The sequence below is a fragment of the Cebus imitator genome, unplaced genomic scaffold (genome assembly GCF_001604975.1).
Source record: "Cebus imitator isolate Cc_AM_T3 unplaced genomic scaffold, Cebus_imitator-1.0 Scaffold13, whole genome shotgun sequence".
Taxonomy (NCBI): domain Eukaryota; kingdom Metazoa; phylum Chordata; class Mammalia; order Primates; family Cebidae; genus Cebus; species Cebus imitator.
The window spans coordinates 3436008-3448223 of record NW_016107328.1 but is presented as its reverse complement, the minus strand read 5'-3'; the positions used below and the strand labels follow the sequence as shown (position 1 = coordinate 3448223).

At 48.9% G+C, this 12216-nt stretch overlaps 2 protein-coding genes across 7 annotated transcripts in view; one reads left to right on the top strand and one right to left on the bottom strand.

Moving 5' to 3' along the window:
- The window catches only part of LOC108283625 (thyroglobulin), a 180776-nt gene that overhangs the window by 97677 nt on the left and 70883 nt on the right, over positions 1 to 12216 (top strand). The gene's annotated exons all lie outside the window — the stretch shown is intronic.
- SLA (Src like adaptor) overlaps positions 1 to 12216 on the bottom strand; it is a 68001-nt gene that overhangs the window by 20853 nt on the left and 34932 nt on the right. For 4 of the 6 annotated variants that reach the window (XM_037728428.1, XM_037728433.1, XM_017500117.2 and 1 more), the window contains one exon: positions 3026 to 3126. In XM_037728428.1, the coding sequence (XP_037584356.1) occupies positions 3026 to 3086 (61 nt within the window). In that variant the 5' untranslated portion in view covers positions 3087 to 3126. Of the gene's footprint in view, positions 1 to 3025; positions 3285 to 7031; positions 7101 to 12216 lie in introns of those variants that run through there. The other 2 variants (XM_017500125.2, XM_017500109.2) reach the window with 2 other exon arrangements.

The following is a 12216-nucleotide window of genomic DNA, read 5'->3' as shown; positions in this document are numbered from 1 at the left end:
AAGAAGAGAAGGAACAAACAGGGGAAAAAGATGAGAGTGGAGAGACAGAGTGCTCGTTTTGAGGTGGAAATATGCCGTTTCCTGAGCACAGCGGGACTTCCCTAGCTCGTATTCAGAAGTCCTGTACTGCCCATGCCTGGTACAGAAGTATGTATAGAATTGTGGAGAAAGTGAACAATTTGGGATGATTTGGAAGCAAGTCATAGAACTACCAGTTTCACCAGTTTAAAAGTTTTGGGGAATGGCCATTTAGATATAGGTAGCTCAGTGCAGTCAGGTAGCAGTCAGGTACCCACAAATGGATTTTTTTTTTTTTTTGAGACGGAGTCTTGCTCTGTTGCCAGGCTGGAGTGTAGTGGCACAATCTCAGCTCACTGCAACTTCCATCTCCCGGGTTCAAGAGATTCCCCTGCCTCCAAAATGGAGTTTTGAAAAATTTTCACACCCCTCTTTGCTGGTACCTGCTCTACATCATGGTGTCGCCGTGACAAGGAACTTGTTCCGGATCTCTCTCGGGGCAGGCCGAGTGACTCACCTAAAGTCACACAGCTTCCACGGAACATTACTGGAAGCTCCGCGAGGGCCTTCTGCCCCTGAAACTTGCCCTATTTCCCTCAAGTCCTGCTTCTTTTTGTAGGTTTTATGACATTGGTTTCTGAAAACTCGACTAATCAGGAATGTTCTGGAAAGCTTAGTTTATGGAAGAAAAAGCCAGATTGTCAAAGCCATGTTCCAAGGCGTTCACAGTCCTGGCCTGGGGGAAGAATGATCTCCCAAAAGCTCAGGAAACGTGGTTGTCTGAAAGTCTCCAGACTGGCCTCTGGATGATGCTTGTGCAGGGTCAGGGTCTGCAGTGCCTTTAACTCTCTGGCACTGAAGCTAACGTGGAAGCTGGCTGTGATCGCACATTGGCCTAAAGCAACCAGCGTGACCTGCACTGTCTCTTGGGTTAATTGTTTGAGGGTAACCAGATGAGCAACCATAGGAGCTTTAACTGAGTCAGAACTCATTCCAGGAAAACCCTAACCCTGGGCATGAGGAAGATGGGACTAGTTAATGCAGTATTACTGCACAACCTTCTCCTCCCTCACTCAAGCAGATATAAGAGAAAAGAGGAAATAACGTTAGGACCGATGATCAAGGGAACTTCTCAGGGCTGGGGGGCGGAAAAGCAGCCCACCAGCGCTTGATGTGGTTGCCTGGATCACAAACGGGGTATGACCGGGGGAATTCTCTTCACCAGGGGGTGGAGGGGTGGGGAGACCCCTCTCTCTACCTCCGCTCTAGAGGTGACCTCTCACCCGCCTAATGGAAAAAATAAACTTATTTTATGACAATTTGCATTGAAAAGATGAAGGCAAATGAGCAAGCCTTGGAAGCTGATGTTTTCATGGGGTTCACTCGAGCATGCTGCCCCTCTGCCCCAGGCTGAGAGGTGAAAAGCCAAGATGGGTTGGATGGGTGGGAGCCTCCCCAGCCTGCCTGGGCCCCGGAGCCCAGCAGAGTCAATTTTCTAGCAGTGATTATGACCAGAGGAGGAGGCTGTGACCCAAGCCAGTTGGGAGACGGTGAGAAGGAACCCGTGTGTTCTCCTGGCAGCGGCAGCAGCAGCAGCAGGCTCAGCCGCCTGCACATTGCATGCTGTTCTGAGTGCCACACGGAGGTAGAGGGCTGCTCCCCGCAGGGTCCTGAGGACACAAGCCCTGCTCCACCTTGTCATCTGGTTCCACCTCCTTGGTCCTGGGGAATATTCTTTCTGTTTTCCATTTTCCATTTGGTTTGGGAAGGGGAGTTACTGTACTAGATAAATCAGAGCTACCAGGATTATTCAGCATCTGTCTTAAAAGGGGTGTGGCGTGGCTGCGTCTTAGCATGCTGGCTTGGAGGCAGCTGGGGCCATCAGACCACATGAGCTGGGCCTGTCCACTTTGGAAGAGGTGAGAAGGCTCCTTTGTGAGGGAGCCACAGAAGCCATGGAATGCGCAATAAGTACCAGAAGGCAGCTCAGAAACCTGGTTCAGTCCACTCCCCTATTAAGCTCAGCAGACAGGGCAGCCATCTGTGCTCAGTGAACTCCGCCCAGTGCGGTGCTGCAGGGCTGCCGGGAACCACATGTGGCCACCCCTGCTAGGACATGGGATGCCAGGCCCCAAAGACTATGATGTAAGGTGGGAGGCAGAAGTGTCCCAAGGTGCCCCTTGGCCTCCCTATCGTCCCTTTCCCAAGACCACAGAAGATGAGAAGTATGAACTAGGAATCTGAGGAAATAAAGACCAGGCCATTAGAAGGGGCCAGGATGGCTGAGCCCAGCACATGGTGGATTTGACCTCTAGCTTTTGCCCTTTGTTCACTGGTGTTCCCCCCAGGCCTCTGACCAGTTGCTGAGGGACTCTTGGTAGCGTTGGTAGTCTAGACAAACCCGGCATCTCCCCAAAAAGCTGATGTTGTCATCACTGATTAACCTGCAACATTAGGCTCTTTCCCTGAGAGTGCTTGTCACCTTGCAATCCCACCAACAGGACGTGAGGATTCCTTTGCTTTCAGGAAGATGTCAGAGGATGGTGCCTAGCTTAGAAAAGGAACATAGACCCAGCTCGTGCAGGGCTAACTCTGTGGGTGATATTATATTATGGGCTGCCTGAGTGTGGTAAACAGGAGTCTAGGTTTCAGAATCAGATGGGCCTAGATTGGAAACTTATCAGCAAATACTCAATGATGTGGATTCCATTCCCTTTGTGAACTTCAGTTTCCCTACCTGGAAAATAGAGGGATTGAACCAGCTGATCTTGGAGATCCATCTGAAAATGCCAAAGATTTAACATCCTTCAGGTGTGCCAAGGACCCAATCCTTTTAATCTTTTAATTATGAAATATTTGAACCACAAACAAAACTAGAGAGACAAATATGAGTCCTTCGGTACCCATTGCCACGTTTCAGCAATTATCAGCATCCACCACCACCCAGTCTTTATCACAGGCTCTTGTAGCACAGACTTAAGCATCTCACCAAAGAAGCCAGACTTACCCTCTGGGCTGGGCAGAGGCCTCTCAGCAGGCGCAGGGGTGGATTTCATGCTGTTTCCCATTTCTTTCTCTCTCCCTGGGGCTGTTGGAGATCCCCGGAGCCTATGGTATAAGACACACACGGAAAAAGTCAACCGTGCCCTGAGCCCTCCAAGTGGAGAATGACCCAGTTTAGAGAGCATCATGCATCATTTTTCTGGCAGCTTGCTTCTTGAAAGGCAGCTGTTTATATGTGAAGATGAGATTGGTGAAGATTGGTTACTTTTGCGCAGCTCAAGTTCTTTTATCAAGGGAATGACAGAAAAACCACAGAGAGGGAAGTTGCTAGCAAATGCTGTTGGTGGCAAAAGTTTCCATTCCTCTGCACCCTTGCTGGGGATGGTAAGCAGCCACGGCAGGGTGTGTGTGAAAAACTGAGCAGCATTTCAGGTGGCCCAGGAAGTATCTGCACTCAGGGGCCCTCACCATCAACTCTGCACCGGGGATTCAGAGCACAGGAGCTGTGCGGCTGTGCGGCCAAAGGCATGCGGAGAAGGTCTGCTCTGCTGCTGCCTTTCTCATCGGTTTGAGTTTGTCAGCATGCTTTAACAAAGGATGGAAAAGGACAACTTTATAACAATTCCGTATACTGGCCGCATGCTGCTGATACCCTCTCACATTTACTGTTAACTTTTGATCATTGTAAAGTCCTTGCACCACACTTAAGCCCATTCTGCAGTGAGGGAAACTGAGTCTCAGAGGGGGTAAGCGACTTGTGTGATGCCACATGGCAAGTAATTGTAGAGCTGAGATTTGAACCAGTGATGCTAAATCTCTGGGTTGATCCATAACAGTTTTCCAGGGTAACCATAGAGGCTTAAATTCTGGCTGTGTACTTACAGGATACATGACTTCGGGCAAGTCATTAACGTTTTTCTGTTTCTATTTTTTTGAGATACAGTCTCACTCTCGCCTAGGCTGGAGTGCAATGGTACAGTCTTAGCTCACTGCAACCTCTGCCTCCTGGGTTCAAGCGATTCCCCTGCCTCAGCCTCCCAAGTAGCTGGAATTACAGGCACACACTCTGCACCCAGCTAATTTTTGTATTTTTAGTAAAGAAGGGGTTTCACCATGTTGCCAGGCTGGCCTTGAACTCCTGACCTCAGGTAATCTATCTGCCTTGGCCTCCCAATGTGGTGGGATTACAGGCATGAGCCTCTGCACCCAGCCAAGTCATTAACCTTTTTCTGACTGCTTTGGGGGTCACTAATTGAACGGTGTTGGGTTATGGTTACAAAATCAACTGAGGTAAAGCATGGGAACCACTTTGAACATGTCCTGGCATAGAATACATGTTAGTTATTACTCTTTAGAGTTTGTTTACTGATTGTCTTTAATGATGTAAGTTCCAAGTCTGGACCTTCCTATGAATATTTTGGAAAGGGACATAGATAATCAGAGAATGGGGTCTTAGGAAAGCTGCATTCCCTCTGGATGGTGGCAGCACAGAGAGGAAGGCCACACAGACAGAGCTCTGCCTGCTTTGTGACGCCAAACAGAAGAGATGAAACAGGGTCCCCCCATCAGCCTCCAGCCCAAATGGAAACTTATCTCCCACCTACCTGTGTCTGTAGCTCAGGATCAAACCTTATGAAGGGCATGAAAGTCAGCCTGTCCAACTCCCACCCTGACCTTGAATTCTGTCTCCATGCCCTATGTGTACAGGTTCTAAAAGGAACTACACTCTCAGAGCAAGGCCCTCCCAGGTGGAGGGAGCTCTGCACTGCTCCCTAATTTGAGGGAAGGGGTGGTATGAGGTGAGACTCCTACTGTATTAAGAAACAAGGAACACCAAAATGAGTGTTGTTTAAAAGTCCATATATCTCAGACATTTACATGAACAGCTTGGCACTTACTGCTCAGGCTAATGCCTAGGAATAGTCTCAAGACAATGAAAAGGCTTGCAAAAGCTATAAACTCATAGTGCACCATGGAAGGGTTAGAATGGGCAGCATATTTAAAGTGAAGTGCAACTCCCATCCTTTTTAGATCCTGCTCATCTTTGTGACTGGAAGAGGATGCTCTTGCAAATTTGAGGTTCGGGCCCTGCTTTCTCCATGCTTGCCTCTACCCTCTTGACAAACTAGAAAAATACCACCCCCCCCCCCCACAAAATCCCAGGACCTCTGACTCTGGTGGGAAACTTCCAGCAGCTGGGCTGGTTCTAATGGCAACACCCTGAGTCCAGGAGGGCAAGGATACGTTGGCCTTTTCTCCATCCCTGAACCTGGCGAAGGTACCCAAGAAATGTGCTCCCCCAAAGTGCTTACAGAAACACAACAGGTGATGTCACTGCAACCCACATTCCCTGCAGTTCAGCAGATACTTCCTGGGCATCTATGTGGTGCTGGGCCCTGGGCAGTGCCTTGAGGAAGGCAGAATTCCACCCACGTAGTGGGAATGTGCTGCCTCCAAGGCCCCGGGTCAGGCAAGAGGGAAGAGGCACACCAGGCAGCCTCCCTGGCCCTGAGGAGCTGGCAGCCACATGGGCTGTTCCACACAGGCCTCAGGAAGCATACGTGATATGCACAGGCTGTCCTGCACAGGCCTCGGGAACCACACATGTGACACACATAGGCTGTCCAGCACAGACCTCAGGAAGCATGCATATGACATGCACAGGCTGTTCCACATAGACCTCAGGAAGCACACATGTGACACGCACAGGGTGTCCCACACAGGCCTCAGGAACCACATATACGACACACACATGCTGTCCTACACAGACCTTGAGAAGCATGCATGTGACACGCACAGGCTGTCCCGTACAGGCCTCGGGAAGCACATGTGTGACACGCACAGGCTGTCCCACACATGCCTGCCTCTGTCCTGCTCCTCAGGCTTCCTGAAACCCGCCAGCTGCCTTGGTTCCTCAGCCTCCCTGTCTTAGCATCACCAAGGCCTCTGGGCTTCTGGGGAAAGTTTTCAACATGCAGAACTAACTGAAACCACGTGTGTGATGGCCTCACCCATTTGCCACCATCTCCTGTGTCCCCAGACACAGCAAACTGTCTCAGCAATGCCTTTCTGTCCTTTCAGCCCAGCACTTGGCATCGAGTGTCTTTCAACACTTAGTGATGGTCCCCAGAACCCCAATTCTGTGGCTCCCCCCTCCAGATGTCAGTGTGCCCCCAGCCCTGCCAGCCTTCCCTCCCCTCCATCCTCTCCTCTGAGCTGCTTCTAAGCAGCAGGCTCCCACCACAGTGTCTGATCTTTATGTCACAACCATTCCAGAAAAACAGTCAGAACAAGACTTTGCTATCCATCAAAGAGAATTCCAACATCCTCTCTCTTCCCAAAAGCTCTATCATTCTTCTCAAGCATTTGCATGCTGATTTGGAGGGATTCCTGGAATCCACTACAGAAAAAAATAAAAGCCTTTAAACTTGCATTTTTCAGATTGGAAACCCGAGGTTCATTTAGGAAAAGAAACATACCCAGGGTCACGAGATGAGAAAGTTGAAGTCAGTCCTGGTGGCCTGGGTTCTTCTATGCTAACACACTTCTCTATCTGTTGCTTGCACTCCTCCTGTTCTGTCTTGCCAGGTGGAGTTCAGTCTCCGTGAGAGAAGGGACCGTGTCAGGGCTATATGACCACCAAAAAGCCATCAGGTCTCAACAGCCCCTTAGTGGTCTGCTCAGTGGCTTCCTACAATCTTCAAGAAGGAATTAACTTATCTGAAAGAGGCTTTTATTTGAGAAGAGCGAAAATGCCCCCAGAGAATGAGAACTGGAGTCTCTCTAATGAAATGGCTGAACAATTTGATTTAATCTGTGACAGTTTTATGTAGTGGCTGAAGGTGGGAGAGAGGGTACTGGAGACATAATTGCTTCTAAGAACAATAGAAAAGGGCAAAAGAGAAATGAGTTAATTAACACTGGCTTGGCACATCCTTGATTTCTTCCTCTCTTTCCTTGGTGTGTGTAAGTCTTAGGTTTCTGGGTCAAAGAATCATAACTGCTATTACCTTATTTTCCCTCCGGTCTTTGGGCCAATGCTATTTCCTCTGTGTGAATTTGGACCTTGGTTTCCTCTTCTGAAAAATGAGATGAGTAGAAAAGATGATCTCTAAAGAGCAAGCCTTATAACCTCATTTAATTTTAGCAATCACGACTCAATGGTTTTTGAAAATTATTAATAAAAGAACCATTGGCATTTTAAAAATGAAGTCCCATTGGACAGAATCCAACTCTTATCTTTTTGTGCTTCAGAATCAAGGGAAGACAGTTAATGTGTACAACCACCTTCTGGGAGGCAATTTGCAAATACTATTGTGTTTAATCTTACCAGCATTCCCGAGGGCAGATGCTCTTTTACTTTGTTAGTGTGAGATCAGGGTTCGTCACCTGCTCACTGTTCCAGAGCTGAAAACCCTGCATCTCCTAACTTCAGGACCTACACCTTTTGCTCAGGACCAGGCTGCTGTCTCTCCAGTGTAAGGAACTCTGGTCAGTGGTGGCTGGCTGCCATTTGAGCAGACATATGGCATGGAAAGGTCACATACTGGCAGGGCATTGGCATCGACAATGCGGGATGTGCCAGCCAGCAGCCCCTCTCTCAACAGGTTTCTGTTTCGCAGATCTGGGTCCTTTCACTGTGTGCTCTGCATTGTCTTATAAATCCAGGTGGGGAGGCTTCTCAGAACCTTCCATTCCTGGGCAGCATCCCAGGACAGCTCTGTGCACCTTGTCCATCTTGTGCTTCTGTTGCCTGGCCTTGCTGCTGGGAAGGAGGGTGGCCCAAACCCCTTTATCATGCATCAAAGGGGAGAGAAATTGAGGAAGTCTAACCAAGGGAAGGCAGGTCAGAAAGCCAGGAGCTGAACCTTTGGTGACAGTTAGAATTAAGTTGAAAACTTAGGGATGCTACCTTCCCTTTGGCCTTAGAAATTTCTGCTGCAAAGTGTGACAGCTATAAGCCCATTCATGCGATCTTCTTCTAAGGCATGGGAGCACGGTGGGTCAAGTGGAGAATCCTCAATGTCCACCATATATGTGAATGCCAAAGTGACAGTGGTGACCAGAACACCCCTATCCCACGATTGGTCAGCGAGCATCCTCTGCCAGGCACAGACCTAAGCACTGTCCAGCCAGTATGTCCTGGGTTGCTCAGAACAACCCCACCTTATAGCTGAGGTAAATTTAGTGACTTATCCAAGCTTATACCACTACGAGGAGGTAAAGATGGGATTCCAGCTTCATCTGCCTGGCTCTAAAACCTATGCTTTCAATGACCACCAGTGCTGGCCTGTTTTTCTGTCCTCCGGCTAACCCAAGAAGGCAATAGAAAAGTGATTTTTAAAAGTCATTAAAGCAGACCTTAGGAAGCGTAAACTTTGGGGGAACCTTTAAAACAATGGACACGGAGGCCCTAAGGGATCTCTTGGATGTCACTTGCCAGTGTTTGGAAGCCCAGGTCTGGGTGTATGGTGGGGATGAGGGGTGCAGGAGTGCTTGCTGGGAGCAGAAGAAACAAGAGAGAGAGGCCAGTTGAGGCATGCTGTGGGCAAAAGAGCAGGAGTGAATCACAAGGGACGTTTTCTAGCCTTTCACAGCATTATTTCAAAAAGCTATTACTACTGTGGAACAAAACAAATGAAAGAAACGGAAAGGAATACTAGCTGAGCTTTTAGCATTTCAGTTTCATGAAAATGTACCGCTCAAATGCATACATATAGAAAAATAATAAAGAGAAATTTCCAAAGTGTTTCCAAGGACTCTCTCTGGGTAGTGATTTTATACATGAATTTATAAATTTCTTCTTTACTTACACATTTCTAAAATGCCCAGATTTTCTCCCAAGTGCATGAATTGCTTTTATAATCAAAAGCTTGGAAAAAATGAGGGAGCTTTAAAGAAGAGTTTTTCAAAGCAGGCAGGCCAGAGTGCAGATTCCAGCTCCCGACCTACTGGCTGTGTGTCCTTTGGCAAATTACTTCCCTTCTCTGAACCTCGATTTTTAAATCCACTAATTTGGGATACAAGCATATGCCCTACCGGGTTGTTTTGAGGATGAAATGGTAGATCACATCTAAAGCAGAGCTATGTTTGGTAAATGGCAGCTAAATTTTACCCAAGCTAGATCCCGTGCAGGGGCTGGGGTGGCTAGCTCACTATACAAGCTTGAGCAAGTCCCTTCCTCTGTCTGGGCCACAGAGCCCTCAAATATGATGGGGAAAGGGTTGGGCCGCACAGTTGGTCATGGCCCTTTTGGCTCAACCATTTCCCTGCTGTGACTGTACCCAGCACCGGCACAATTGACTAGGGACCTGCTCAGTGCTGCCTGTGGCCTGACCCTTGGCTTCACGAAAAATAAGAGCTGGCACAGGGGCTTAGCATTCGGTGGTCTCCCTGGCAGGATTTCCGGGGTCACCCACCACATCCTGACCTCTCTGCACAGGTGCACCTCTTGAGGGTGAGGCGGGGGGCTGCCAGTGCTGCCTGCACCGTGACCCACATAATCCCCTGCTCTCCTCTAGGGCAGGTGCAGCCACAGGCCTGTCCTACCTGCTCCCACCCCACCCCACCTGCTGCTCCGTTCTCTGCACGGCAGCAGAGGGCTGCGGCATACCAGGGGCTCCAGGGACACCTGCAAGACCCACAGGGGCAGGAGGCCAACTCAGAGAGGGCACGCAACCCCCAGCCTTTTTCTTAGGAATGACTCCAAGCCAGAGGCCCTCAGGAGCTTCAGGAGCCCCTGGGGAAGAACGTGGGATCCTCTCACCTAAGATATTTCAAACTGTGTTTCAAAGAAAGATTCCCTAGGCCAGGCGCAGTGGCTCATGCCTGGAATCCCAGCACAGTGGTAGGCTGAGGCAGGTGGATCACTTGAGGTCAGGAGTTCAAGACCAGCCTGGCTAATGTGGTAAAACCCTGTCTCTACTAAAAATACAAAAATTAGCTGGGCATGGTGGCAGTCACCTGTAATCCCAGCTACTCAGGAGGCTGAGGCAGGAGAATCACTTGAACCCATGAGGCAGAGGTTGCAGTGAGCCGAGATGGTGCCACTGCACTCCAGCCTGGACAACAGAGTGAGACTCCACCTGAAAAAAAAAAAAAAAAAAAAAAAAAAAAAAAGGAACGATTCCCCGGTGACACCCAAAAAAAAAAAAAAAAAAAAAAGAAAAACCAAAAAAAAAAAAAAAAAAAAAAAAAAAAAAAAAAAGGAAAGATTCCCTGGAAGCTCAATACATAGAATAGATGAAAGTGAGTAACTGTGTGGGGCTGAGGGCTCAGCATCTCATCCCTCTAATACTGCTGATAGAATACCTCAATCCTGGGGCGTCCTAAATCACCACTTGAAAAGCAGCAACTCATAGGACCAGGAAAAGACTCAGAGAGGGCAGGCAACCTGCTACAGGTCACACATTAAGTGTGGATGAATGCATGACTCCCTGTCCAGCACTCCATCCCCTGCAGAGAAGGAGATGCCCATCTATCTGTCAGCCAGACTTCAGGCCTGACCCACGTGTCCAGGAGCCTGTGTGCTGTGCCCCCTTTGCCCTTGAGTGCCCAGAAGGGGATCTCATACACTGTCAGGCTGACAGAGAGGCTGGGCTTTATGCTAAAACCAGAAGAGGATGGAGGTGTCCTAGTGTCCATTTTAAGGTCATTTTAAGATATCAGGGAAAGAAGCCAGATTTGAGGCCAGTCAACGCTAGGGCAAGTTTTAATGTGATACTTTATTAAGTCACTAGACCACTCTTCCTGTTGTTTCTGTTTTTGTCTTTAGTGGACATAGTCATATGTGCCTTTCTGGGTATTCTCGCGGAAGGACTGGTGAGAGGAGGTGTTGAGGGCTGTGCACACCCTCCAGTCTCCGTGGCTCACTGCCACACTGACGCAAGGGCCTCAGCGACCCAGACGTGTCAGTACAGTGAGTGGGTGTCATGTGAAGAGCTGTCTCGCATACGGGGGCGGGCAGCAGAGGACATTCCTGACGTGGCTTTGATACTTCATGGAGATAAAAAGAGCCTCCCCCATCCCATTTATTTCTTTCTAGATAGACTTTCTATACACGGAGGCCCCCAACACACAGGAATGGTGAGGTGGGGCCCCGCCCAGTCAGTCTGTGGCTCTGTTGGACCAGAACACATTCGCTGACAAAACCAGGCTATAAATGGGGTTTGGGCCCAGGCCAGGTACTGGATAGCTCTAGATCCTAAAAGCAGGCTGGCCTAGCAAACGTTGGCAATGAAGAGAGAGTGGTAAAGACAACTATTTTGATCCCAGCCATTACACGGACGGGGAAACAATGACTAGGAAACAGGCCTCCTCTTTTCTTTTCAAATGCGATGCCTGGGAAAGGCAGGTTTCATCAGAGAAGGGGGAGGTATAGAGAGGCTTTCATGGACATGCTAAAGGTTGCCCAGGCACCTAGGCGCAGGGACTATAAAGTCCATGATTTCTTTATTGCGTTGTATTTCCCAGCAAGTTACTTTTGCTTTTTATTCATACATGTGAATCACAGCGTTACTCATAAACTTACTAAGTAAGATGGAAATCAGCATTTCACCTGACACAGCGTTTGCCAATGACCAGCTCCTGATCTGGGGCCTCCTCTCACTGTCAATCACTTATCAAGGCACATGGTCCCCAGAACCCCAACACTGCAGCTCCCAGGCATTTGATCTAATGGAGCTTGGTCTCGCTAAGGAGATCTCCATGGCGTTTTTAATTTGCTATTAATGTACTCCTCTTTTGAGCTCACTTATCCCTCCTTAGCTCCTCAGGAAAGCTGATTGCCTTGGGGTGGGTCATGATTTGATGATCATTTGTATGAGTGTGCAGTGAGTGACCTTCTCCCCTACTGGACTGTAAGTGCCGTGAGGGCAGCCAGCAGGTTTCTTTCTCCTCTCGGCTGGGACTCAGTAGATGCTCCATAGGGAAATAAAAGGGAACAGTTAGAAACAGAAGGAACAGGCCGGGCGTGTAATCCCGGCACTTTAGGAGGCCGAGGTGGGCAGATCACTTGAGGTCAGGAGTTCGAGACCAGCCTGGCCAACATGGCAAAATCCCGTCTCTACTAAAAATACAAAAATTATCTGGGTATGGTGGCAGGTGCCTGAAATCACAGTTACTCAGGAGGCTGAGGCAGGAGAAATGCTTGCACCCAGGAGATGGTGGTTGCAGTGAGCTGAGATTGTGCCACTG